The 27,225-nt window shown below is 48.9% G+C and overlaps 11 protein-coding genes across 11 annotated transcripts; 6 read left to right on the top strand and 5 right to left on the bottom strand.

The window, feature by feature from the left end:
- Positions 1 to 98: 98 nt before the first annotated feature.
- On the bottom strand, positions 99 to 1,209 carry FTJAE_2245 (acriflavine sensitivity control ACR-2; the record flags this gene model as incomplete). The annotated part of the gene is made up of 2 exons (XM_037348419.1): positions 99 to 801; positions 851 to 1,209. The coding sequence occupies 2 exons, from the start codon at positions 1,207 to 1,209 to the stop codon at positions 99 to 101; spliced, it is 1,062 nt and encodes a 353-aa protein (XP_037210497.1).
- Positions 1,210 to 2,208: 999 nt separating this feature from the next.
- FTJAE_2246 (isochorismatase hydrolase) lies at positions 2,209 to 2,829 on the bottom strand (the record flags this gene model as incomplete). The annotated part of the gene is made up of 1 exon (XM_037348420.1): positions 2,209 to 2,829. The coding sequence occupies one exon, from the start codon at positions 2,827 to 2,829 to the stop codon at positions 2,209 to 2,211; it is 621 nt and encodes a 206-aa protein (XP_037210498.1).
- Positions 2,830 to 4,632: 1,803 nt separating this feature from the next.
- FTJAE_2247 (uncharacterized protein) lies at positions 4,633 to 5,941 on the top strand (the record flags this gene model as incomplete). Its single annotated transcript, XM_037348421.1, has 4 exons — positions 4,633 to 4,813; positions 4,866 to 5,331; positions 5,393 to 5,523; positions 5,577 to 5,941. The coding sequence occupies 4 exons, from the start codon at positions 4,633 to 4,635 to the stop codon at positions 5,939 to 5,941; spliced, it is 1,143 nt and encodes a 380-aa protein (XP_037210499.1).
- A 714-nt stretch (positions 5,942 to 6,655) lies between these two features.
- FTJAE_2248 (amine oxidase) lies at positions 6,656 to 8,107 on the top strand (the record flags this gene model as incomplete). The annotated part of the gene is made up of 2 exons (XM_037348422.1): positions 6,656 to 6,841; positions 6,890 to 8,107. 2 exons carry the CDS (start codon positions 6,656 to 6,658, stop codon positions 8,105 to 8,107), a joined length of 1,404 nt encoding a protein of 467 aa, XP_037210500.1.
- A 988-nt stretch (positions 8,108 to 9,095) lies between these two features.
- On the top strand, positions 9,096 to 11,047 carry FTJAE_2249 (arginine deiminase type-3; the record flags this gene model as incomplete). The annotated part of the gene is made up of 2 exons (XM_037348423.1): positions 9,096 to 9,123; positions 9,174 to 11,047. The coding sequence occupies 2 exons, from the start codon at positions 9,096 to 9,098 to the stop codon at positions 11,045 to 11,047; spliced, it is 1,902 nt and encodes a 633-aa protein (XP_037210501.1).
- A 132-nt stretch (positions 11,048 to 11,179) lies between these two features.
- FTJAE_2250 (major facilitator superfamily transporter) lies at positions 11,180 to 13,010 on the bottom strand (the record flags this gene model as incomplete). The annotated part of the gene is made up of 3 exons (XM_037348425.1): positions 11,180 to 12,516; positions 12,569 to 12,854; positions 12,906 to 13,010. The coding sequence occupies 3 exons, from the start codon at positions 13,008 to 13,010 to the stop codon at positions 11,180 to 11,182; spliced, it is 1,728 nt and encodes a 575-aa protein (XP_037210502.1).
- A 384-nt stretch (positions 13,011 to 13,394) lies between these two features.
- On the top strand, positions 13,395 to 14,211 carry FTJAE_2251 (panthothenate kinase uridine kinase-related; the record flags this gene model as incomplete). Its single annotated transcript, XM_037348426.1, has 3 exons — positions 13,395 to 13,598; positions 13,663 to 13,979; positions 14,034 to 14,211. 3 exons carry the CDS (start codon positions 13,395 to 13,397, stop codon positions 14,209 to 14,211), a joined length of 699 nt encoding a protein of 232 aa, XP_037210503.1.
- A 34-nt stretch (positions 14,212 to 14,245) lies between these two features.
- On the bottom strand, positions 14,246 to 18,490 carry FTJAE_2252 (GAL4-transcription factor; the record flags this gene model as incomplete). Its single annotated transcript, XM_037348427.1, has 10 exons — positions 14,246 to 14,564; positions 14,614 to 15,092; positions 15,142 to 15,836; positions 15,890 to 16,200; positions 17,017 to 17,176; positions 17,225 to 17,536; positions 17,603 to 17,731; positions 17,789 to 17,881; positions 17,946 to 18,137; positions 18,478 to 18,490. The coding sequence occupies 10 exons, from the start codon at positions 18,488 to 18,490 to the stop codon at positions 14,246 to 14,248; spliced, it is 2,703 nt and encodes a 900-aa protein (XP_037210504.1).
- Positions 18,491 to 19,824: 1,334 nt separating this feature from the next.
- On the top strand, positions 19,825 to 22,662 carry FTJAE_2253 (uncharacterized protein; the record flags this gene model as incomplete). The annotated part of the gene is made up of 6 exons (XM_037348428.1): positions 19,825 to 21,005; positions 21,067 to 21,150; positions 21,207 to 21,275; positions 21,459 to 22,045; positions 22,095 to 22,174; positions 22,228 to 22,662. 6 exons carry the CDS (start codon positions 19,825 to 19,827, stop codon positions 22,660 to 22,662), a joined length of 2,436 nt encoding a protein of 811 aa, XP_037210505.1.
- A 72-nt stretch (positions 22,663 to 22,734) lies between these two features.
- On the bottom strand, positions 22,735 to 23,505 carry FTJAE_2254 (uncharacterized protein; the record flags this gene model as incomplete). The annotated part of the gene is made up of 2 exons (XM_037348429.1): positions 22,735 to 23,331; positions 23,380 to 23,505. The coding sequence occupies 2 exons, from the start codon at positions 23,503 to 23,505 to the stop codon at positions 22,735 to 22,737; spliced, it is 723 nt and encodes a 240-aa protein (XP_037210506.1).
- A 1,845-nt stretch (positions 23,506 to 25,350) lies between these two features.
- Positions 25,351 to 26,958, top strand: FTJAE_2255 (C6 zinc finger domain protein; the record flags this gene model as incomplete). The annotated part of the gene is made up of 3 exons (XM_037348430.1): positions 25,351 to 25,410; positions 25,475 to 26,805; positions 26,913 to 26,958. 3 exons carry the CDS (start codon positions 25,351 to 25,353, stop codon positions 26,956 to 26,958), a joined length of 1,437 nt encoding a protein of 478 aa, XP_037210507.1.
- Positions 26,959 to 27,225: the final 267 nt, after the last annotated feature.

A 27,225-nucleotide genomic window follows, 5' to 3' on the forward strand; every position in this document is an offset into this window, starting at 1 on the left:
TAATAGTGAAGGCTGCAAAGGACAGCAATTCGTACCATAGTGAGCTCGTGACTAATGCCGGACAGACGTTATCATTTGAGGCCTTTGACATATTTCTCCTACACAATTAGAAAGCTAACTTCGGGACTTCTTAGAATCTCCAGCCAATTCAGCCCATCGGGAGCATTGGCCCGCTGTCTCCAGATAAGCTCAAGTGTTTCCATTGCCGTATACAAAAAGCCCCATGGAAAAAGACGTGACTGTCTTTTCATTCTATCCATTATCCACGCTTGCTCATCAGAGTCACTTGTTTGAGCTCCAGCAATGAAAGTTGGCCAAAAGGATGTCTTGAAGTTGGGGTCCTCGTCAGTGATATGGCGGAGATGGAAGATCAGACTGTGTTCGAGATCATGCTCCGTATTTTCCGGTAAGAAGCTCTTGACAGACGGAATTGCGTACATGATGTATAAGCAGCATGCCATCTGATGCGTATATCCCGTGTGTATCCGACTTGAGATATCTGTTACCTGACGACCAAGAGGTACTTGCTGGATATCCTGAGACCACGTTTCGACGTTGAATGTCATGGCTTCCATAAATAATTCAAGGCCTCTTGCAGCCGTTCCATCTACATCAACGCTGTTGGCTGTCTGCCTTTGCAAGATTATCGCAGTGGACCACAGAATCTGGAGGATCTCAGCAGGACAGCAAATAAAGCTGTTCCGGGCGGCATAGTGAATAGCAGATGACGCGATTGTTGTGTTGAGAGCGAGGGAAGATTGTGGGATCTGGTCCATGAATGTCAAAGCAAATACATAAAAGCTGGTACATCAGTTAACATTTCGCCGTCTCGAAGAATAACAAAGCTCACATGTAGCAATCTGATATGACAAAGTCCTTGAGCATCTCGCCCACGCTAGTAGCCGGCTGGGCATAGCTTAGCAACCAGCCGATTCCATCTAGATGTGCCTTGGAGCCATGTTTCCCCGAGTCGATCATATCCGCGGTAACAAGAAGCATGGCAGCTGTCAAAACCATGTCGTGTCCGTGAGTGTCCAGGTCTTCAAATGCCATGCGGAGAAGATACAATGCCTTTTGCTTGGCTGCCAATGCATCAAACATAGCTCTCCGAGATGGATGCCAGTTATGAGCGTGGCTTGGTGTCACCAGCGACTTGTCGGTGTCTGGTCTTAGAACATTGGACATGTGCAGAGCTGCAGCAGTGATCATCGTGTATTGCAGGACAGGGCTGCAGAATCCCATTGGTAATAGTCTTGGAAACGGATTGTGGCCTGGGAGGTCTATCGCTACAAGCTGAGGGCAAAGGCCATTCGCAACTGATATTCATAGTCAGTAAAGAGCAGGGAAAAACCAGCAGGGGACGACAAACAATATGATAAATAATAACGATCGCTCGAGCTCATGTCGCAGAACAAAGGGTCGGTCAAGTTGCCAGAAAGTTGTATACTATCATCAAGATCAAGATCCGGAACATAATTGCTGTCTATGCCCTGATTGGCATTAGTTACAGTCAGTCCCTTGGCGTCTGCGTCTGTCTGACTTGATGATGAATGATCTTGATCGTGTAAAGGTATCTTTTTGCCGGATAACTTCCCGCGACTGGCTACAGAATCCGTCCATCTCCACAGTGTACCATATCCAAGGCATTCCTTGCCCAATGATATGCACTTGTGACAAGAGGGGACGGATCCATCACAGCGGAACCTTTTTCGTCGACAGTTATGACATCCATTTGGGTTGGTGCGTGGCGGACCCATGCAGATTTGTGCTGAATATGGACACAAACTGGTAACAATGACTTTATTATAGTTCTGTTAAAGATGAGTAAAAGTTCGAGATTGAGTGAGCGTTGAGTATAAAGTGGAAGAGGATGAGAAATCTCCAGACCCAGTCCTGCCAGTCCCTTCGTGACGGCCCCGGTTTTCCATAGTGGAGAAAGGTTTCAGCCAGTAGCATCGGAGCAACGGATATAGCAGCTTGGAAACGTTAAACCCGCTACGAGGATCCATCGGAATGTCATCACGACCGGGTCAAGAACCGCATTTTTATAACTGCCGTGATATCCTAAAAATAGAATGCGACTTGTTTATTGACATGTCTATCTATCCGAGATTGCTATATTGCTTTCAAAGAACGATTTTTGGTCCCTTGGTCCCGTCTCGTTGAGATTCTTCTGGTTCACAAGTCGCGCCAGTCCAGCCCTCCAGTTTAAACATTCTGAGCCCCTTCATATTCCTTCTGAAACTCTGCAGAACTCTTTACATGACCCCTAGAAGGAATAATCTTCTCCAAGATAACACGGTGAAGCTCCGCATCCGCATCGGCACAAGCATCGCTGATAACCGTTGTTGCAAATTCAGCATCCGTCGCTGTGACCGCTGTTCTCAAAACACAGCCCGAAGTGCTCAGGCCGGAGAGAACAACAGACTTTATGCCCTTCTTCTTGAGATAGTCAAGCAAGCCTGGGGATTTGAGCGCCGAGATATGTCCCGGGACTCGGTGAAAGGTGAGCTCGTCTTTGTCATCGGCTCGAAGTTCAGCTGGTTCGGGTTGTTCCAGTGTCTTCATGACTTGCAAGAGGCCTTGGAAACGGTCGACGCCTTTGCAGGCCGGGAAGGGAGTGCCGTTTGCATCGATGAGGCAGTGAACAACCGTGATGTTGTGAGCCTTGGCCCAGTTTCGGAGCTCAATTGCGACCTTCAACGCTGGCTCAGCAACTGGGCCAGCAACCTTCTCGATGAACAGGCCGTACCAATCAAGAAGGAGAAGAGCGGTCTCAGAAGGCCCGTAGGCGCTTGGGGAAGAAGCGTCGATTGTAGTGGTAGACATGTTGATGATATTAAAGCTGGTTGCTGAGTGTTGGAGTTGTGACAAGAGTTGAGCTTGGAGAATGATCAAACAGCGGTTGAATATGAGTCTTATATAGTCTTCTGGAATTATGAGATCGACACTTCAGGACGATCAATGGACCTGGATATAGTGGACTCGGCGATATGTGCAATTAATTCCGTCTGGCGTTATGAGGTTATCCCCAGTCGGTGCCGATTCGGCAAGGCTTTTTCGTACTTTTGCCCCACTCCAGGGTATGGAACCAGAGTCATCTAATAAAGCTGTAGTCATTGCTTGTCTTTTAAAGAGTCTAAAAGAGAAATGCTTAGAGTGATCTAAATATTTATAGGTCAGTTGCTTATATTATTCAATTCTCAACGTGTAGCAATCCTGCTTAATTGTTTCTAGTGACGTGCTTGAGGTTCTAAAGATCTATTGAGCTCGGCAAGTCTTGATATGTCTGTGAGGTAATGACATATACTATGAGAGCATTGATGCCGTCAAAGAGGTTGCTGGGATCACTTAATTGCAAAATATAGGACCAGCTTCTTTCTGTGAATGACCTTTCCCGCATATTGGTATCCGATACTGTATTTATGAGCTTCAAAGCGGTGATAATCTTATCATCAGAGAACAAGAATTATGCCCTGTACCATGGTTTTGAATGCACAATAAGGTTGCAAGCTTGCTATTGCGGATGCCAATCAGACTGACTGGTGTACTCTGCCTTGCCACAGTGGGTTTAGCTGTGGCATTGAGTGGCTGTTTCAGAGCTCACAAAAGCGTCGACAGTGTTGTCCTAGCCCTCGCATGACTTTAAGGTACGAGAGCACCAAACCATGCACTAGACGCTGAGGCTTATCTGGCCATGATTCATTCGTTACTCCCTGTTCCCAGATTGATTTGTTCAGCCCTGTGTGGAGTGTTGCACATGGAAGCGAACGCCAATGAGCAGTCGAAACCAAATCCTCGGTTACATGGGGAGGAATCCCAAAAGCAGGGATCACCAAAGTTCAGATGATAAGGCGCATTGAAGAGGTAAATTACAAGCGTCCCTTCCCGTCTCATGGTCCGAGGTCAATGCGCAAGGGACAGACCTTGGGAGACTTAAGCGAAGCAAACTGTCAAAAAGATGCTAGTGATGCTGGCACCGAGTAAAATCTGCTTTTCAGGAATGGTTCGTCTCTGCAAAATCCATGATAAATGCCAAGACTCAGGAGCGGAATTAAGAACAGACTCAGCTGTGGCTTGAATCCGGCTTTCGAGAATCATGATCTTTGACAGCGAGTCAAGACCTAAATACCGACACGCAAAGCCCCCTTTTTCGAAGAGGGTGGAAATTAGACGGCCTAAGCTTGCTTCAGCTCTTTATCAGTTCAAGCCCAAGGAAGGATTGCTTCTTTTCCAGATGATTTGTCGAGCAGATAACCGTTCAGACTCTCAAACGAGGCTTGTCACCAACAGAACGCCGCAGCCAGTAGCAAGGCCACTACTCCAACAAGCGTAAACTCAAAATTGGCGGGTAATCTGCAGCGGTCGGGTTATCTATTGGAGCTAAAGACGAGATAACGATAGAGTGTGCTTCTTTCGGCATGGTCGTATCCGGGGAAAGCTATCATGGCTGGCTCGAGCGAGTCAGTTGTTCTGCAGACAGGTTCAGCTCTCGTCATCGGCTGCCATTCAAAATGCAGATCCCGTCCTGCGTGGCCCCCATTCTTGGGGTACTAAAACTTTTCGACTGTTATTTCCCATTATTTTGCTCAATCTCTATGAATAGGCGCTGCAACAGCGCGTGCTCACACCATGGCTGGACTCCAACCTAATATTTGGGCTGGTGTTGCGATCCCATGGATCGCGGCCTTGACGTCCCTCATTCTTCGCGTCTGCGCTCGGCGCATGACCAAGATGAGCTGGTGGTTTGACGATTACTTCACCATCCTGGCATTTCTCTTCGCGACGGGGTATTGTGGTATCATGGTTGAATGTCAGTGACAATCCCGTCTTGTCTATGGATAGAAGACTTACAGCCATAACAGGGACGCTGCATGCATATCTCGGAGTGAATATTCCCGACTCAATGCCGACCGGTGAACGTGAGGCAGTTTTACAACGAGCACGATTTTTGGCCTACTTCAACTCCCTCTGCTACGCGTCATCAATTGCTTGTTCCAAGCTCGCGATTTTATGTCTGTATTGGCGCTTGTTTCGCATTTCATCCATTCGCATTCCGATTATGGTCATGCTTGTTATGGTGGTCATCTGGATTATACTCCGAACCTTCATGCTCACATTCCGTTGCGTTCCTGTCCAGTCCCTTTGGGACTATACCATTACGGACAAGGTCTGTAACATCAATAGCGACCAGTTCTTCTTGGGAACCATCACGACCCATTTTATCATGGACATTATCATTCTGGTCTTGCCCATTATTGAAGTCTTCAGACTTAGACTCAAGACGGGTCAAAAACTGGCAATCGGTGCTCTATTCCTTCTCGGTACCATGTGAGATCTCATATCCTCTTAATAAAGTCATCCCGGGTTGTTCGACTAACATCCAATACAGTGTATGCATTGCATCAATGTTTGTGCTCATTGTGCTGGTCAACTACCCCGATAACACAACCCAGATGCCTCACGACTATGCCATGTTCTGTATTCTGGGATCTGTTGAAGTCAATATCGCTATTGTCTCTGGTCAGTACATGTTTTTGTCAGTCATATGATTCAATTACTAACAAGATGACCAGCATGCTTCCCTTTGCTGCGTCCAATCTTTATCCATATTCTCCCGTCCAGCCTCCTCAGTTCATATGGGAAAAGCAGCCAACCTATCAGCCGACCGAGCAATGCTATCAAGTTCACGACACTTATTCGGACAAACAAAGACCGTGACGCTGATGAAACAAGCTCAACGCATCAATTGGCCGATGTTGAGAACGGACTGCATTATCATTCTGGTGACTCGCAACGGAACGAAGGAGTGCATACTATGATCTCGAGTGAACAGTCTGGTTCTGGCCCGGAATTTGACACGGCGGGAATACACGTGCGAAACGACACGGTCGTGGAGATTAAGCAAGTTGAAAGCAAAGGCTTTTATCGTCTTGAGTAATTTATATAAAGAATCAATAGGCTTTACGGATATAGAACACCATTATTGGGACAAATGACATCACGTACCACCAAACCGTTTTAATGGTCATCTCTCCTGTCGCGTTCCGGTACTACCCCGAAGGGAACAGGGGTCAAGAGCCCGTGCTAATGAGCTAATGACCTTGATGTCAGTGCTGGCCCATTATTCCACGACACTTGAACAATACAAGTGGGACTGAGGTTTTGCGGCATACGTACTCTTGAAAAGCCTACGGCCGCTCGGATGGGCACAGCCTCTTAATTCGGAGTGCGTTGCGTAGACATTCACGATGATATCATATTTATACTTTCTCAAATATTAAAATAAAATTATACGGGTTATGTTCGTGCGCTGACTTATGGCATGAGACCTTGAATTAAACTCTGTTGCACCGCCGAAAGTCCCGGATACTACGTCGGTAGTTCCCACGGCGCCCTGAAAATCCCTCCAGATCGACAAGCACTACGTAGTCACCCGTGCGTTCGTGCCGGAATTTTTAAATGACAAGGTCACACTGCATCATTCAATTGACCTGCTGATTCGCTGTGCTCATGCTGACGTGCAATAAAAACTTTGGGCTAGGCTGGTGTCACAAGGGCGGAGGTAAGCAATCAGCCGCACGTATATAAGCCTCCTCCCCTCCGTCTCCGTCTCCTCTCGGAACTCCTCATTCATCTTCAATCCATTGACAAGATGAAGTTGAATAATTTCCTCCCCTTCTTTGCCTTGGCAGGTAGCGCCCTCGCTACGCCTAAGCAGGAAACCATCGAGGTCGATGTCGCCATTGTCGGCGGTGGCGCAACTGGTGCTTACGCCGCAGTCAGGCTGCGAGAGGATTACAAGAAGAAGGTCGTGGTGATTGAGAAGGCCAACAGACTTGTGAGTTCTGTGTCAACAGAGACAATATTGTTACTGACGCGCTCTCAGGGCGGCCATGTCCACGCTTACAAGCCAAAAGGCAGCTCGACACCAATCAATTATGGTGTCCAGGCGTACCTTGACCGAAACACTACCAAAGCTTTCTTCAAGCGATTCAATGTCGGACTTGTCTCTCCCAATCTGATCAGCGCCGCCGAGGGGCTGCTCACCACCAAGGACATTGATTTCAGCACCGGTAAGAAGGTCGATCCCGACTACGGCACTATCAACTCCACTGTCGCCCTGGCCACATATGCTGCATTGGCCATCAAGTACCAACCCTGGTTCGAGAACGGCTACTTCAAGAAGGGAGAGGTCCCCGAAGATCTCCTGCTTCCCTTTGGCGAGTTTCTTGAGAAGTACCAGCTTGGAAGTGCTCTTTCCGTCCTGCGAACTCTCATCTGGCTTTCTGACGCAACGCACACCCCAACTTGGAATGTCATGGCAGTTGTTGGAGAGCCTCAGCTTGCGGCCTTCGGATTTGGTCTAACCGGTCCTTCATTCAAGTATCCATCCACAGGCTCTACCCTGTCACTCTACGACAACGTCTACAACCTGATCAAGGATGACGTTCTTCTTGAAAGCACCGTTGCCTGGAGCAAGCGAACTTCCCAGGGCTCAGAGCTCGTCGTGCAGACGCCATCTGGCAAGAAGACCGTCAAGGCCAAGAAGGTCCTTTTCGCAGCAACTCCATCCCCAGACAACGTCGGTACTTGGGATCTCGATGCCAAGGAGAAGTCGCTCTTCTCCAAGTTCTCTTGGGAGACGCTGTACGTCGGCGTCGTCGGCAAGACAGGCCTACCCAAGACCGTCGGCGGCATCACCAACACCGCTGATAACGCCACCAACTACTACCTTCCACGAGGTAACTTTGTCGATGCCTACTCTCGCTCGGGTCAGCAGGACTTCTGGACAACTCGTGTCCTTGGCACGGCCAGCCTGACAGCTCAAAAGGCCAAGGACCTTATCAAGCAGGTGTTCACCAACATCGACAAGGCTGGAACTTACGATGTGACCACGCCTGATATCCTTGCATTTGCGTCTCATGGCTTGACTGTTCCCAAGGTCTGTTCTCAGGAGCTTGAGGGTGGCTTTTACAACAAGATTTATGCTCTTCAGGGCCAGCGTAACACGTTCTGGACTGGTCTCACTTGGGCTCCTGACTACACTCCTATTCTCTGGGACTTCACTGAGAAGCTGTTCCCCCAGATCCTGGCTGGTCTTTGAGCGTGATCCCTTTAGTGGCGATAGAGGAGGGCTTGTGAGGTACGCGACTTGGATGCTTATACAACCAGCTTAGAGTTCTATTCATTATAATGCATTATTTTATACATACTATCGATGTAGCCATGGAGAACATTTAATATCACCTTGTGGCCTAATTGTAACGAAGAATATTCTTATGTCGCTGGTATCAAATGGGCTCAACTGCGCGACCTGAACCCCGAGTTATATAAAGACATGCTCGTGATAGGTGCATTGCTTACCTGGGTGGCCTGGTTCACTGTATATATGAAGACATACCCTGGACTGTCTTCGAACAGCAACTAAAACCGGCCAAACACATTACGTCTAAAGGCCAAAAGTAAAACAATTGAGCAGATCCATTGCAATGGCCTCGAGAACATGATTTGCTTTCGGGGACTTTAACCAGGCAGTGTTGCTTGTTTCAATTTGATTTCGTCCTTATCAGTAACAAATTATTCGGATCTCTCCTGAGACAATGAGTAAGGTCGAAAAAACACTGTGTACTTCATTACTCCAATGCAAGGCTCAGGATCGCAACCATCCTGGTCATTTGGGAGAACTCGGATATAGCTTACATCACACGTTCTTACATGTACAGCATGTGAAGTCGACCTTAAGAGTTCTAGAATTGAATCCATTATCAGATCGACGGCATGACCGTCGACGAAACCGTCTGGGGTTTATACGCTATGACCACTAACAACAGCCTAAAAAGGAGCCACCATATTTGGATCCTCGGGAATGCAAGGGGCATTACTCCACCACAGGCAATCGACTGGTCTAGAAACGAGTGTAGGATTTATACGAGCTCGCTAAGTGGACTTTCAGTCATGTTACCGAGATTAGAGTTCAATGGAAGGATGTTCTGTCAATTGCTATAAATAAGCATAACATGTGTTGAGGAACATTTAACCGTGAGTCGTCTCTTGGGTCCTTCACCTCAATATCTCGGAGGGATCAGGTCAAAATGAAGTTTCCGACTGTCTTGACATTAGGTATACAGGCAGTTTTCGATTGAGATTATCCCTGCTGACAACCACAATAGCGTTAGTCGCAACATGCGATGCTCTCAAAGTGACCATCCTCGCAGATACCAACCGCGACGGAAAAGTCGACAAGAAAGACCTCGATGGCAAATCTTCATGGACCGCCAATCGAGGCGCCTTAATTTTACCGAACATCGGCGATACTGGCCTTCGCTGTGCGAAGAAATGGGGACCCAGCGTCGACATCATTCCGAGCAATGAGACTTATTTGGACTTGTGCAACGATGCGACAGATGACATCCAACGTAACCCAAAATATCTTGCGCCGCTTAAAACGCTTCCAATATTCGGACTGAGCCCATCTGCCATAGGATCTATCCAAGTCACTGATAAAACAGCCGCAGCAAAGGTCCGCATCTTCGCAAAGAAAAGCAACAAGTGGATTTACGTATCAGCAAGTTATGTCTTCACGACCAAGGAGCTTTCATCAGGCCTCGAACTGGGTATTGATGCCCGAGATGTCCGCCGCCCTAAAGGCTGGGATGGCAATGCAAAGATACAGTTCACAGTCACTGATGGCAAGACAAAAGCAACCGACACTGTCGCTGTGCGAGTTGCCCCCGTATTGACTCATCATCACGGGCAGGTGGCCCAACGCATCTTCTCAACCGGCGTGAACGAGCCTGGCTCCAACCCCCAGCAACAGCAGTTTGTGGATGATGTCAAGCGCAACGTCGCCAGTTCTGGTATCAGAGACTCCGTCTTCCTCTTCGACAACCAAGATATTTGGACACAAGACTTTTTTGAGCCCGGCTACTCAAGCATGCCTGGCCCTAACGGTCCAATTACTATCCGAATCATGATCCGGTCAGTCCAAAGCTCTCGTCGATCCGGCCGTGACGCGTTCCATGAGCTCCGAAGCGACAAGGTTGGCGCAGTCCAACATCCAGGTGACGGCGATACTATCGACTCCACTGGAAACCTGGAGACTATCCCCCCCTACAAGTACAACGGAAAGTCGTTTCCTCAAGGCAGAACGATCATGGGCGCTTGGGATGGAAGAGCTCCTCTCATGGTTGACTTTCTCAAGGCCCAAGAAGCTCAGGACCCTCTTATTCTCGACACAAGCTGGTTGTACGTTGGCCATGTTGACGAGTTCCTTCAATTCCTGCCCGCCTACAATGAGCGTGGATGGATCATTATGGTTGCAGATCCGCTCAAGGGTCTTGATCTACTGAAGAAGGCGTCCAAGGCCGGTCATGGAAGTGTCAAGGCTGTTTCGCGTTCGCTCCAGGTGGAGGAGAAGAAGCAGGAGCTGTGCCTTCCCAGACAGACTATCCAAGAGGCTCTCAAGTTCAAGAACTTTGACGCCATCCAGAAGAGCTCGGCTCAGCGCATTGAAGCCAACCTCAACATCCTCAAACGAGAGACTGGGATCACTGACAAGGACATCTTCAGAGTTCCCATGCCTTTCTACTATGCTGAGTCAGACAGCTGGTTATGTCCTGGCCAGAAGCCATCAGACTCAAAAACAGAGGAAGATACATCCAAAACACCTCAAAAGGCATCAGGCAAGACCGGTATCACGATGAAAGGCGCTATGGGACCTGTTTACAAGGCCAAATCGATCGTGGAAGCGGGCACCCCAAAGAACTCGTTGCAACGACGCGCGGTTGATACAGCTAGCCAGGTTCTAGCTCTTTGGCCGGGTACTGTCAATGGTCTGGTTTTGCCGGACCAAAAGGTCCTTGCACCTAAGCCTTGGGGTCCTGTGATTAACAAGCAGGACATTTTTGCAAATGCTGTATCCGAGGTGTATGCCAGCGCTGGGTACAATATCACGTATCAGGATGATTGGTTCTCTCATTTCAAGATGCAGGGAGATGTTCACTGTGGCAGCAACTCCTGGAGGACTATAGACATCAAGTTTTAGCAAGTTATTTGCTAGTATGCTGAATGATTATTGCATTTCTTCTTATCAAATGTTGAAGTAAAGCTGTATACTGTCAGCCTAGCATACCACTCCATCCCTACAGAGACTGTAGCAACTACGCAAGTCTCGAACTTAAGCAAAGTGCTCCGCCGTAGTAGAGTCTTCCTTAGCAAGACCAACCTTGTGCCCAGGAATGGCTTCAGTAAGGCCCATAGAAGACGCAATCTCCATCAACCTTGTCTTCTCCTCATGGGATGCAGTATCGCCAAAGACGAGATCCATGTCCTCCAGACTCTTTCCACGAGTCTCAGGTACAAAGAAGTAGGTGAATAGGAAGGCGAGAAGGCAAAATGCGGCAAAAAAGATGTAGGTACCCCATCCAAGGTTGGCCAGCATGTCAGGCGTCACAAGGCCGATGATGAAGTTGCACATCCAGGTAGCGCTGGTGGTGATAGCCATGGCCTTGGAGCGGTTGCCGAGGTTGAAGATCTCAGAGGGCAGAACCCAACCGATAGGCGCGAAGGAAAACGAGAAGTTGACGTCGTAGATGTAGATGAAGACGATACCAACCCAACCAGCAGCCTTATTGTCGGCAAGACCCGAGCCGAAACCTCCAATGATACCACCGACAATGACGAGAGAGATGAAGGTTCCCGCTGCACCACACATGAGCAACGGACGACGACCGAGCTTGTCGATCAAGAAGAGGGCGGGCAATGTTGAAAGCGTGTTAACAATACCGTATACACCAGTCGCCAAAAGACCAGAGGTGTTTCCAGAGAGTCCCAATTGCGCAAACATGGTTGGGGCATAATAAATGATAGCATTGCAGCCCATAAACTGCTGGAAAAACATGATGCAGCACCCAATGGCAAGACGCTTGAAGGCGGGCCACGTAGACACGAGAGCAACATGCTGAGCAGCGAAGAGGGAAATGCCCTTCTTCCCGGGAAACTTCTCCGCTGATACGGACTCGTCAAATAGGACCTCGGTCTTGATGGCTAAATACTCAGCTCTGATGGATTCTGAATCAACATGAACCTGACGGAGTTGAGCCAAAGCGGCAAGGGCCTTGTCTTCCTTGTGACGCATGAGATAGAAGCGCGGGGATTCGGGGAAGAAGATCATTCCAATGCCCAGAACGAGCGCAGGGAAGATCTGAAGGGCAAATGGAACTCGCCAGGCAGCCTCGGATTGACCTGTGCATCCGTCGGGGCCGACATCATATCGAGGGTCGAACGTGCGTTTGTCGGAGGTACCGCCTGAATACGGGATATCGGGTGCGCATCGATGGCCACCGATGTATTGGGTTCCATACTCTAGCCAGTAGCTTACGAGGATACCGAGGGTGATGCTGAGTTGCTGTAGAACAACAAGAGTACCCCGAATGCCGGGGCTTGACACCTCAGACATATACATGGGCACAATCATGGTCAACATGCCAACTGAGAGACCAGCCACAGCACGGCCTGGTTTAGTGTTAGCTGGAGTACCCGAAGGTAGGGATATGCTACAACTCACCAGCAAAAAGCATAGGGATAGAGTCAGCGCCAGCCTGGAAAGCTGACCCTATGGTAAAGACGACAACAGCCAGGAGGATCGAGCCCTTTCTACCGAGGTAGTCGGCAATGGGGCCGTTGATGAGAGATCCAAACCACGCGCACAGAAGCAAGGTCGAGACGAACCAACCCTTGAAGCCACTGTCAAGGTAGATTCGTGGAAAGTCAGCGGCGAATGACTCCATGGTCAGTACCCCCGACACGACGCCTTGATCATAGCCAAAGAGGAAACCACCTAGACTGGCAAACTAATGAGAGAGTGTCAGTTCTGATAAGAGTTACGAAGAGAAACTGCTCACCATAGAGAGGCCGAAAATGTAAGGGTTCTCACGCAACTGGCGCCAGACACCCTTCTTGGGTACAGCATCGAGCTGCTGCTCATTGGTAATTGGGTCACCAGCCATATTGGAACTCGAAAATTTGAGTGATGTTCAGGTCGAAGTTGAATCTGGGGATTGAGCTGGGGAAAGAAACATTTGTGGAGGTTTTCTGGGGTTCTTATATTCGTATAGGATCAGCATGAGGTGACCAAGTTTTGCTCCGCGTGCAACATGAACCCCACAGAATATTGGAGATGGATACTACGTAGAACTCCATCTCGCTGGGTCCGGCCGACTCCAGTCCGAGCCAATTAGGAATCAAGGAGCTAAGTGTCCGGGCTACTGTATCCCGTGGGGAATTGCAGTTATCGTTACATGACTCAAGACAGACCGACCTCCTCCAAAGAGACGAGGTTAAAGAGGCCGGAAGAGGTCACCATTTCATATCAAATAATCAATCAGCCCATAATGGACGGCGATTTGGAACAGATAACTGCGAAGCTCATGGAACGCGTCGAGCGTCTTTTGACCCAGCAGAAGCTCTGCACTCCAAGACAACGAATCTTGATTGCGCTGGCTGGCGTACCAGGATCGGGCAAAACCACGATATCAGATGCTTTGATCAAACAGCTGAAGAAGAACGGTATTTCCGATGTCGCAGTCCTTCCTATGGTCAGTGTGTCCTGAAGTCCCCAACCCCACGCAGCAACCACGTCACTAACGTCTAAGTTCCTAGGATGGATTCCATTATACTCGTACCACTCTCTCTTCCTTCACCGACCCCGATGAAGCATTCCGAAGACGCGGTGCACCTTTCACATTCGATGCCGCCGCCCTACTAGATCTCGTAGCGCTACTCAAAAAAACTCCTGTGACGACACATAACGAACCGCAAATCATCATCAAAGCGCCAGGGTTTGACCACGCAAGAAAGGACCCAATACCCGATGCCATTAAGATTCCTTCGCGTGCCAAAGTTGTTATCATCGAAGGCAACTACGTACTCTTGAACCAAGAGCCATGGAGCCGCATTTCCACATTGGCAGATGACAAGTAAGTCTGGGTGATTGCTCATCAAACTTTATTCCAGGCTAACTCGTACTCAAGATGGTTTGTCGATGTAGCAGTCGACATCGCTCGGGAACGCCTAGCATCCCGACACCTCAGAGCCGGGATCGAGACGACGATAGAAGCAGCGATCAAACGGGCCGACGAAAACGATATACCAAACGGAGAATACATAAGATCCCATCTCATCGGACCCAATATGCGCATCATAAACTGATGACGCTTAGCAAAGCACCTTCCAACAAGTCCATCTACTGCGTGAAATTGGCCCAGTCAGGCCAGCCGAGGACACTGGCAAACTCATCGGCAGAGGACGCCGGCCACGTCGAAAAGTCCATCAACATAGGATCAAGCTGGACATTTGCCCAGTCGCTCGTTGTCAATAGAGGGTTTGGTAAGATAACGTCGATGATGTTGGCGCAACGGGTTGCGAGCTCATTGTCCGCAAATACTCCTCGGAAGATGTGGCGGACCGTGTTGACATCCTCCTGCCACTTGGGCATGTCTGGTGATTCTGAGTTACTAAGGATAGCGAGGACGATGACCAAGGAAGCGTGGAATGTGAAATAGCTGGAGGAAGTTAATTCATCTCTTGGAGGCTTTGTCGGGATCGACTTACATGGAGTACCAAGTCACAAGCCTGGTTCTCTGTCTCTCCTTCGTATACTGATCAATCGACTCTATCGTCGCACTCGCAGCACGTATTGCAATGCTCATGCACTTTTCATCGACCTCGTTATCTGGTACGGTTACGCTAGGATCTCCCTTGCCAATTGCCCGCTTGAGAAACAATTGGCGGAAGATGATAATCTTGAGGTTCCAGAAGCGCCACCACAGGCGTGACTTGTTGAAGTAGAACGCAGGCTCAGCTGAAGGCACATGATGATCCAGACTTAGGTACTCTGGTAATGTGCTAGACCACTTATCCAGTGTTGCATCCATGGATAGAGCGTCTTCCGGTGCCACACATGATGATGAGAGCAGGCGATTGGAGATGTAGTTGGACTTGACATGTAGATCACTCTGGTACTTCATGCCCGAGTACAGCGTCGGCCTGTTTACCTCTTCTGGCGGGACTTTTGTTCCACTCGTAAGGTCCTTCACAGATGTTAGCAGAATGTCCATCCTTTACCAGGTTACCGCATACTTCATCGTCAATATTAAGAACCGGTCGCACGTCCATGGCCTCTTCACCCGGAAGAAGAATCGGCCTCCCAAAGGTCGTCGAAGCACCACTGTCAAACATATATAGCCCCCACCAAACACGACGGCGCATCTCTCGCTGCAAGAGACTGATGTTCCACTCAGGCAATTCTCTATGAAGACCCAAACTCAGAGCCATCCGCGTGGCAAGTCCAAGAAAGTTAGATCCGGTGTTGGGCTTATTTCGCTTCTGGCTTAGATTGCTAAACAGGATAAGAGCTTGGACAAAGGTCAAATCTGCGCTTGCGAACAAGCACTCGGCGTCTCCAAAAGAGAGCGCGAGATGGTACAGCTCATCATCGAGTTCAGAGTTGTCGTTGTTAAGGCACCACGCTCCCAGCGCCATGATGGTGTAGAGCAGCATCTGCCATGAGCGTTGATTCGGTCGCTGTATGACCTCGTGAAGCTGGGCTCGAAAGGTAGGTTCGTGCACGAAGGGATAGCTGCGGTGGTAGACCTCAAAATAGCCATTTACCAATTGTTCGATAACCTGTCTTGACGTGACCGAGTTAGATAGCTGGGAAGAAGACTCCACCCCAGCATACGGTCGTGGTAATTCAGGGCTACTGCCCATGAAGGGCCTGGAATGACCGGTCCAGAGAAGTAGTGATCTGAGGAAAAAGACACCAGCAGTCGGTCCTGGTAGGAGTCAGTTGATATGCAGCCTGTTATGTCTGTGCTCCGTGACTTACCCAAGTATCCCGCTCCTCTCGGTTCAACGGATAACGAAGCCATTCCATCAGTCAGCTCGTCCACGTCTTCCTGCCAATCAAAGCCATCACTTTCTGCAGGCACGGCATCCGAAATGGCACCGCTGGCCTGTACTGGAGTATCAGGTGATGAAGGATTTATCGGTAGCGACACAGATGAATTCGGCTGCGATGCGTCGGCAGGAACTTCAACGCCCCGCGATGCCAGGGCTTCATTGATGTCAACATCAGGGAGTAGCTGGTGGAACAAGCGCTCCACGTTTGCGAGGCGTCTCTCAACTCTGGTCAGATAGCTGAAGGGAGGGGTCAGCTAGACAGTTGCAAGGGTTCGGCCGAATAATTACTCTCGTGTAAGAGGAGTTCTTTGTGTCCTCTCGCTATAACGACAAGGCCTCCCAGAACGCGCACAACTTATGCATTTTGGTCTTTCCTTTGAGCACTTTGTCTGTTAGCATCTATACTTGGAGGAACTGAGGCAGTAACCTACCCTGAGCTTTTTACTCCGGCAATAGTCACACTTGCAGTATGTAGTTAGCTTTCAGCTACCCGTAATACTATCTTCGACAATATTCTTACTGCGGGGATTTTTCCAAAGTGCGGCTTATTTTCTGCCATGCCTCCTTGTTCTCCTTCAATTAAAGATGAAGGTTTTCCTGTGCACTGGGAAAAGTGACATGCAGATGACACCATGTTGGTGGAGGCTTTTCCGGAATATCTTTCTTCCTTTCTTCCTTTTACACTTCCTTCCTTTAGGCCTGGACGCAAGCAAGGATATGGATTGAGAACGAAATTAAATGCAACTCATATCATAACCCATTGTGCGGGGTGTAGCAAGTCGTCTTGCAAGAATATTCTCTAATGCCCTTCAAGGTCAGCCAGTCGGCAAGACACGTAATGCAATCATCAACTGTTTACTGTTGGGCCTAACAATTCAAGATGACTCTTTTATTAAGTATCATGATATGTATTACTACATCATTCTTTAAAGTTTACACAAATCCAAGCCCTAATCATCCTCTTCCGATAGTCAGCGCCTCCTGATCCTGCATTATTCTCATCCTTGCCCTGGGTCTTCCGTCCTCTTGAGCTTCGACCTTGTACTAGCGAACGTATAATCCTTATTATTCTGTCCAAGAAGGGAAGCAAGAGCATATAGTGTGTAGGATTCGGGGTTGTACAGGGCCTCCTGCGTGGAGATTATGTCTTGATCTTCATCGCCAGGATCTTCACCTTCCTCTCTCCTAGGATTCGCAATATATGGCAGGTCATCTAATGGCTCGTTAGTTCATCTCATCATGTAATGGTCTTTGAACTTACAGCTTTTTTCGTGCTCCTCGGTATTCGCGTTCCCGAGGACTACATGGAAGAGTTCGTGGAATAATGTCATAGACTGTGCTCTGTACTCCACAATACTTTTGCCTTCCGTCCTGACTATTCCAAGGGCCAGATGGTCATTCTTAGCATTCCATCTCAAGTTACTAACACAGATGGTAACTGTTTTCCACTTCTCCTCGGGACCCTCGTGAGTAGCCCCAAAGTGCTGGATAACTCCGTCGACCTTCTTCGTACAATAGTCATCGGCCTCATCTATCAGGTATTCTTTAAGATCCGAGGACCAATATGGGAACTCTGAGAAAATTTGAGTCAGACTGATCATAAAGGGAAGCGTGATGTTCATGGCACCTGGCTACGTACCTTTTGGCTCGTTTGCTTCATCTGGAGGTGGAGTTGGTTCATCAATTACATCTCGTACCTTCTTGGCGTCATCACCTGTAAACTTGTCGCCTGTCTCCTTATCATAGGCCACGTCGTCCCAGTCCATCCCTAGAAAAAGACCACGTTATTGAAACAATTACTCGCCAGGGGCAAAACAAAACCTACGCTTCAACCACCTGCTCGAGCAGAATAGCCAAGGTTTACCGGTTGGGAGCTGTGTATCGCCATCGATAAACTCTTTTACCAACCGCAATCTAGCTATTGGAATGGTTCAGTGACTGGCTATCTAGAGTATTGTGTGATTGGGGGACTGGGGACATACCGCGGACTGTTGCTCTCTCCTGGGCATCGGCAGGAGGGGGGTCCAACGCAAAGAAAGTGTATAGGTATTCGGGTCCATCAACGCTGTCATCTTCTGCATACAAGAGCGCAGCGTCGACGAGCTTTCTGGCGTCTGCCCACCATTTGTTGAGTTTGCCCTTGTAGGAATTACATCCGCCGACTGGAATACCGCCTTGTTTAACGTTAAAGACAGAGTCAATTGAGCCGAGGGCGTATTGAGCAAGAAGTATAAACAGTAAAGCTCTGTAGGAAAAGAAATTTGGACGTGAAAAAGTCATGACAAGAGATAGGGAGGAGTCGGAGGACGATAAGACGAGGCCAAAGATTGGTTAATGGGGGCTATAAAGTAATACTGGTTGACTCTAGCAATGACAGTGATGAAAGGATATTATAGCAGATATGTCAGGAAGGCGATTGCACAGTTATATGTACTTCATTGAGTGAGATGGTCATCGAATGATATTAGAACCCAGGAGATTGAAGTTCTGCTAAAATGGTAACTATACTCTTACCAGAAGGAATCATTGTAAATTGCGACAATGTACGCGAAGGCATCCTCCGCATCTTTCTTGCGTGTTAGTCCCAGAGGTCTGAGCACCAGCGCGAACAAGGATTTCAAGAGGGTGGTGTATGCCACGTCGAATGATCAGCGCCTTGGTCGCCTAAGCGCCTGCAGCAAGTGGAAACACCGAGCACATAAAGTTATGACAGGGGCTCTGGGGGCCAACAAAGCCGAACCGCATTGGCTAGAATCGATCCAACAGGTTGATGCAATTATAGAAAGTACCAGCACTGCTACTGTATGTTGGTCATCCATGCTGTTGGTCCTGAGAGAAAAATTCACTTGAAACAATCCTTTCTGCAGCTCAGCCTCGGGCTACAACCTAAATGTCTAGAGTATATTGCATGAGTCAATTAAAAATAAGTAATCGCCCCCAACGTCATGATCTTACCAGTCGCATGATGCAGCTGTTGGCCCCATCAGCAGACTACGTTCAGTAAAGCCAACAGAGTATTATCATGCAGGCATCAAAATATATTAATACCGCAATTGAGGCTTATCCGTACAACCAATCGGGTCCTCCTGATGGCACGCTGAAGCTGTTGCTGCCTTCCCGTCTGCCTTGCCGCCGCGCTACATGTCGCGCGGTAATTGTCAAGTAGGATCTATTCCATGTCGCGCGGTAATTGTCAAGTAGGATCTATTCCATGTCGAGTTCTGCTTCGTTTATGCACCAGGCGTTTCGAAGATGCTGTTGCTTCAATTGCGTACATTGGAATGAAGGTAATCGTACTCTAATTATAACATGGCATGGTGATAATTTTAGAATATCGGCGTTTTCCTTATCTGTAGATACTTATCCAGTTACCTATGTGCAAGCTTTGAGATCCTAATCTTATATGACAGTATCGCATGACGATAGAAGTCCAACTCACTTGCTTTCGGTTCAGTCTTCTTCTACTATCGCATAGGTCGATAACTGTTGTTTGAGAACTGGGAGACATATTCATTTCTCAGTGTTTCTCCCTCAGTCTTACTTGTCTACATCTGTTCAACCTTTTCAACTATGAGGATCCAAGCCTCGCGGTGGCTGTTGCTCCTTGCCCTCCAGTTGGCGTCAGTGTCAAGCTCACCAGTTAGACCAACATGCCCGGATGGGTCTTGTTTGTGTACCGGTAACTGCCGTGTTATGCTACAAGGCGAAAGCTGCTGTCCTCCTGGAGACGGATGGCTAGAGCATATCTGTGGCCCAAGTAAGCTTACATACCTCGTCCCTGACTTTGGCTTATAGTGTCCAGAAAGAGCGTGTTGTCGTGAGGGCTGCTGTCCAGAAGGCTGGACTTGCGGTGCTAATGGAATGTGTGGACCTCCGCTTCCATCTATTCCTGACCCAACCACCATCATTACTCTCCGTAAGCCTGAATTATCGTCTCCAACCGTTGATGACAATATCTCGGGCAAACCCTCCACGAACCCCCTACCCCTTCCCGTCACAACCACTTCGGAGCATTGGCTGTCAGAACGCACAAAAGTGTCCTCCATCTCATCACACGCGTTCATCACAGCAGGTCCCCCGGTCTTGACATTACCAAGTAACCGCGTCACTACTGCCCCCGCCTCCGGCGACGGTACTGGCCATGTTACAACGATTGCCAATAGTCAGCTGACGACTGGCAATTCGGAGAAGTCATCGGATGCCAGCCGTGATAGCCCAGATGGAGATGCCACCATACCAAACACGCACATTGTCTCCGTTTCATCCGAGCCCTCCCCTGCCACCACTTTGCCTGGTGGCCTGGTGACTACCATTCCTTCCACCAATATTTTCTCGACAGGAACAGATCTCTCCGAGACAACCCACAAATCTATCACTGACTCTCTCGGGGGTGATGATAGGAGTGTCACTACAATAGTGACCCGCAGTACTAACGGCCGTGGTCCCGCGGCTTCGACTTCAGATCTAAGTCTGCCCGGAAATGAAACTCTTACACCCATCTTAGGTCCGACTGGCACTTTCTCGACAGCACTGACCAAAACAGACAGTCCCATCACGACACCTTTCGCAACCGGGACACTAGATTCCGTTCTTTCGTCTCAAGGTGTAACTGATAGTGAGGATCAAAGCCAAGACCCCAGTTCCATTGCGCCTGTTCCACCAACATCGGTCGACCCCGTCCCAGACACTGAGCAGTCGAGTCATGCAGAGGCCACCAAGTCAAATGATCCCCTTCCTACTTCTCCAATCACTAAGGAACGACTTACTACAGTCCCTGAGTCAACCGCCAATCCCATAACCACATTACCCAATGGTCAGGTTACGACTCTACCCAGGCATAGTAACAGTGATGTCACAAAAGCTCCAGAGTCCACTGAAACAACCGGAGTCGTTCCGGTTATTATCCCAATCACAACACCAGTACCCGATCCAGAGAGAAGCGATAATGGTATCAAGATTCCCTGCGACATGTGGTTCTTTGATCTATGCCTCGCTCCCATTGGGGGATGGAGCTTTGTGCTTCCTCCTGGCACTCATCCACCGTATGTATAAACCAGTTGTAGCGTGGCCGTTGCTACTGTGAATCGTCACTGATCTGTCTAGTGGCCCCCCTCCTATTATCAAGATCGACCCCACCGCACCTATCAAGGTAGATATCACGGGGTCTATCCCTTGGCCCGGATTCACGTATGTGGCAGCCAAGACTTTATTGTTGGGGGCATAGACTAACATTCGCATCTTAGTATTGACCCCGCCGGCAACCCAACATTCTCCAGCAAGCCGGATGACTGCAACACTGAGTCAGCTGAGATGTGCGTCACCACTACTTCTTACGGGGTTTCTGTTGATGGAACTATTACATCCACGACAGCGCAGAGTACTATCTCCACCTGCGGCACCATTTACGGCTGTAACGTAGAAGGGGAGGATTTCTCAAGAACTGTCTCTAGAACAACTACAGTCAGTACGGAGACCCCTACTATAACAGCTATCAGGCTCACGTGGGAGGAATGGGACATCGATGAGTATTCAGAAGCACAGCTCAACGACATAGCGGATGCAGCACAAGCTCGTCTTGATAAGAAGTTTGGCAGATTCACGTCTCCTACATCCCGAGTCACAACGACCGAAGCTACAACGGAGGCTTTCCCCACACTCACTCGAGCTCCTTCTATTGGTGTTCCAACATCGTCCGGCCTCTCTTGTGCTTCGACGGCCACTTACACAGAATGTGCGGGCTCTGGTAACCGAGAAGCATGTGTCGAGAAACCCAGTTGTGCATCTTGGGTCAACACAGCAGCTGTTACAATGACGACACCGGAGATAACACCATTCTGCGATGCGGGCTACGAGACATACTCGGCGACTGCTCATGCAGCGATACCAACTCAAGGCGGCCCCCTGAAGTTCTTCATCCCTATTTCGGATGATAAAGGGTCAGACTGGGACTTTGTGATTGACGATGATAATGTTAAAGAGGCCGTCAAGAGTTGGAAGATCGGGAACGACGATGACGATAGCATTGAGAGTGGAGATGGCGGAAAGGGTCTTGAGATCAAGTGGAAAGTTCCCGAGGATTCTAGTAAGATAACCATCAATCTCACTCTTCTAGGCAATGCTGATACTCTTAGGTGGAACTTATGTTGAGCTTCTATTCGGAGCCTCAGATGTTGATGAGACAAGGTTCGCCTTTACCGCAAAGGGCGGTATTGTGAGTAATCCAACTGTTAATATTATCAGCAAGTGGTCTAACAGGTATAACAGGTTGCTTGTATGCCCAACTGCAAAGACGATGCAACGACAACAACAGATGCCGACGGTATGGTGTGCACCCACTTTCCCTGCCACTCTCCCAACTGCGAGCAAGGACCCGCTCCTGAACCCCAAGCTGCCTGCGAGTTAGTTGAGGACGGACTTGCCATTCCCCTCTTCTACACTGTCACCATTGTGGCGAACGGCTACAGCTGGATAGATGACGATGGGAAGAAGCTGAAGAGTGAAGAAAAGGGCTGCGGGGCGATGACGGACTGGCATTCTAGTGAGATCGAAGTTGAGACAGGGGATGGCTGGACTGCGCGGCATAGGTTTACTTTTACCTTGCCGATAACGATCAAAGCGGGCTGTGTAGAGAGGGCAATCGCAAGTGCCGGAGGGCCCTCGGGTATTCAGTGTGACAACAAGGAGGGTAACTTGTGGTGATGTTTCTAGGTATCAATTATCTGGCGTTATGAGAGTTAAGGTCATGTCAGTGCTATCTGATTGTCGTTCTCTTTACGGGATGTAGCACGTCGTCTCGAAGTTCAGGTGACATTCCTCCCAGCCCAAAGCGCCCTGATCCCTCAGCCCCTGCTCGAATAAATCAAGAATAAGAGGTTTTATGAATTCACCATCCTTCATGTGCGGATACCGCGCAGTGGCTTTGCATTTCTCCTCAGCTTCCTGACTCTTCCACTTATGAACCCAGACGCACGCTACCGCGTCCTGTCCCTCCCATTTCACATTGCCTTCAATCCAACCCAAGCACGGGCCAGCTGTGTACGGGTTCCTATGCTCAAACTTTTTGCCGTAGGCAACTGAAGGTCCCACATGTCGGACTTTGTCCCAAACAGCCTTGCGGGTTTCCGGCGAGATTGAAGCCGGGAAATAGACTCTTATCAACTCGGTATGAGACGACATCGCAATCGTGGGGTGATACCTGGCGAAGTCGATGGTCTCACTCACTACTGGGATATCCGAGTGAGAGCCAAGGCTGGAAAGCAACTCTGCGTAGCTATCTGACTGCGAGAACTCAAGCCATGATCTGGTGTGATACCAATCGACTAGAAGCACACAGTATTGTGGAGATTCCTTGATTCTTCCGTAGCAGACCTAGAGCAGTAAGTAGATTTCAGTCATGAGGCATTTACAGAGGCGAACCTGTGGCCACTCTTCCCTGGTTGGATGCAGAGCATGAAATAATGATTCATCTAGTAAAATGTCCTCTGGAAGCTTAAACTTGAACCAAGTAGTAATTGGCTTGTCGCGTGGTGTGTTATCTGACATTATTGCAAAAAATGCTGTGAAAAGAGATAAATTACAGTTTGAAGGACGGTAAGGGCGAGAAAAACAGGTGTTGGTAAGCTGCACCGAAGTGTTGGTTGCAACAGGCATCTTTATATAGATTTGAAACGCCCCGCCGGCAATGCAAGATTATTAACCCGATACAGCCCTGTTTGATCAGGCGTCACCGTCACAGCTCCTCACCTTGAGGTTATGAAATAGAACCACACTCCAGTGTTGCACTGTGAGCAACCCAGCCCTCTCTGATTGGCCAGACTGACCCTACTGTATGATTTAGGTAGCTTGATAAGATCAACCCGACTTATCTTGATTTTTACTTTAATTAAAATACCTCTTGAGTTGCAAGTTTCCCTTTTTCACTCTTTTTGTATTAATTCTTACTTCTCAACCCCCCTACACTTTTTCTCTACTCCTTTGCCTCCTCTCTGCCTTCTAGAGCTGACCTCATTATAAGTTCTACAGTGGCGGATCAGAGTCGCCGCGCCTGTAATGACGCCGGCCTCGATGTCGATTCCGTTTGCGCGACAAGATAGGTCCCTGTTGGCTCTCGTCGAGTCTTTCGAGCCTGAGCCCGACTAATAGAAAGATACAGACAACAAGAAACTCCTCCACAACACACATGAAGACAAAGACAAGTACCGATCCTTTGATCAAGACGAAATGCCCCGAATGGACAAACACCAACAAAATCTGGTACAAAAGCCGAACACATACGAGCGGGAGAGCGAGGCCGGCGGCTGGTACGAGGATGCGCTCTCTCGCAGGCGCCAGGCGTACGACCGATATTGATTTAGCCAGAATCACTACCAGCAAACAAAACCCTGCTGCATAGCAGAGAACGCCAGCGTACGACCATGCAGAGGGAGAGGTGCCCCTTGATGATTTGCTCTCGACGCCAATAATTCCAAACACGGCTCCAAGCAGCATAATCAATTGCATCAACCGGAAGTACCTAATCGAGATAGCTGGGTCGGTCAACTGGGCATTGATGACGTCGGCTCTATATTTGACGCAAGGCAAACGTTAGCGACAAGAGTAAATGCAAACTGACATCCACGTAGAATACGTACAACCTCGACAACATCCCTAGAGTCGACAGCATTAAGGGGACCAGGCCGATATGGTTGAGGATCATCACAGCCTCCAGGAGACCTGTAGATTTGTTGTCGATGGAGATGAGCTGACAAGCAGCTCCTGCTATGCGACAGACAGACAGGGTGACCGTATAGTACCATCTGTTCTAGAGTCAGCTTTTGCAACGTGCCGTAGCGCATCAAGTTACCACAAACCCTGAACTCTTGCTGAAGCCATGGAGATTGCATATGTAGATAGCGAGACAAATTGCTGGGATGTAAGCGGCTAGCTGAACAACAGCAACGATTGACCACGAGTCAAGAACCATGATGTAGTTCCTGTAAGTCTGTGTAGTAGCCTGCCACGCACCATCAATAAGTGTAAGACGGGTAAAGAAGTGTGTCTATGATTGTCAAGATATAGAAAAAAATTTGTCCGCGATGGCAGCGAATCAAGTAATTTATATGTCTCCTGACCACAACTGCTTTCTCTTGCCATCTCCTTGCTTCGTTTAGATAGTCTATTCAGGGCAAAACAACTAGACTAGGCCAATTTGAGTATGCAGTGAGAAGAAATAGCGTCCCCACTCTCTCGGACTTCGGCTTCTGGGTGGGTCTATTGCGATTACGTGTAGTCGCTGCAAATGACAACGACCTTGTCGACAAATGCAATGCAGAGTCCGTCCTCGGCTCGGGCCATCGTCGAGCATCTCACAACTACACACAATTCATTGAGGCACTATCTTTGCTCACTATGACGTACTGCGGCCGGCCGTCTACTGCTTGCCACGCGTGCAAGAAAAAGCGAGGCAAGGTGAGTTAGACCTGAACTACTTTGAAATCCCGAAAACGAAATCAAGTCTCATTCATCTTCACAGTGTGACAAGAGGCAGCCCGCGTGTGGCCAGTGCATCAGGAAGCACATCCCCTGTCCTGGGTACCGAGATCCAAAAGCTATTATCGTCAGGGATCAAACCAGCCAAGTTCTTGACAAGGCGCGTGCCAGATTGGGAAAGAGAACGACGCGTCGAGAGCTCAACCCCCCCAAAACACTGTTTGAGGTACCGATCTCGACTGGGTCTCGGAAAATCGATGACTCATCTTCTATGTCCGCCACATCCCCGACTCATCGTTTCACAAAGGCTGAAGCTATTCGCCGGGGTGCCATATTGACTCTGGGTAGTAGTTTAGCCTTGTCACCGCAGGATGCTGGAACTGCATTCTTCTTGTCTATGTACGCGCCAACCGCGTCCTTGGAGTTCTTATCAATTATAGCCTTTGACTGCCCAACTGAGCTTCTCAAGTCACCGGCGCTGCTTGCGCCTGCACTAGCCATGCTATCCTACGAACTCATGGAGCCGTCGCTGATGACCCTCGCTCGCAAAAACTACCTTGCGGCCATTCAGAACGTCAACGCAGCCTTGTCATTGCCGCAGCAAGCGGCCAATCACAGCACTCTTGCCTCAGTGCTCCTCTTGGCTCTTTTCGAGGCTATTGCCTTCCACCGCCGTGACTCGTTGAACAACTGGACATCCCATGTAGATGGCGCCGTCCAACTCGTCAAGCTCCGAGGACCCCGTCAGTTCGACTCGGCCTTGGGCCGTGCCCTATTTTCTGACGTCAGCAATCATACCTACGCATCATGTGCGCAGCGCCGTGTTCCTGTGCCTGCAATTGTATCCGAAATGCGGACACAGTTGGGTAACTTCAGCAGCAATAACTCTCTAGTGGTCGACCTTGGCACGGTTCTGGACTCCATGTCTCGCCTCCTCGCGAAGTTAACATCGACGAACACAGAGGACACGTTAGCACCAGAGGTTGTCGTGGCTCAGGGGTGCCTGTTGGTGTCGCAGATAGACTGCCTGCTAGATCAAGCATCTACACTCTTTCCCTACGAGGTGATACCAACAGCTGAAGCCCCAGAATTTGCATTTAATGGCATTACTCACAAGTATCCAAGCCCTCAGTCAGCCCGGTACTGGAACATCCTGCGCGTCATGAAGTTGTTCATCAGCAAATGGATTCACCGGTCGGGCACCGCTCTCATCGACTGCAATGCGTTGGCCCATGATTGCACAGACACCCTCCGGCAGAATAGACTCAACCTTCTCGACTACACGAAATCAAACGCGGACAAAGTCGCTGTGGATATCCTCTGCAGCGTGCCCTTCTTCCAGAGCCTAGCGTCTCGGTCCTATCTGAGCCAGACGTTAGTGCGGTGGCTTGTATGGCCCTTATCAGCAGTGGCAGCGTCACCTTTAGTCCAGGAGCCTGCACAGGTATATGCTCGGACTAAACTTGCAAGCTTTCATAAAGACAGCAGACTTCCAGAGGTGTTCGAGGCCGTGAAGATGCTGGATAAAGAAAGAGCCTTAGATGATTGGTAAGCAGGCAGTAACTTCGGATATTATTAACTGATGGAAATTGATCTCGCTAACATGTATAGGCTACATTTATGCCACTTTTCATAATCATGTCCTTAAATCTATAAGAGAAGTAAACTATAGCTCCTTACCTAGATGTTATAAAATAGAGGTATGCTCCGGGGAATAGTAATTGACATTGCTTTAAACGCCCTGGTCATTGCACTCTCTATATAATAATTAAAATTGGCCCGAACGGTAACGGT

Source organism: Fusarium tjaetaba (assembly GCF_013396195.1).
Source record: "Fusarium tjaetaba strain NRRL 66243 chromosome Unknown NRRL66243_c0000041, whole genome shotgun sequence".
NCBI lineage: Eukaryota > Fungi > Ascomycota > Sordariomycetes > Hypocreales > Nectriaceae > Fusarium > Fusarium tjaetaba.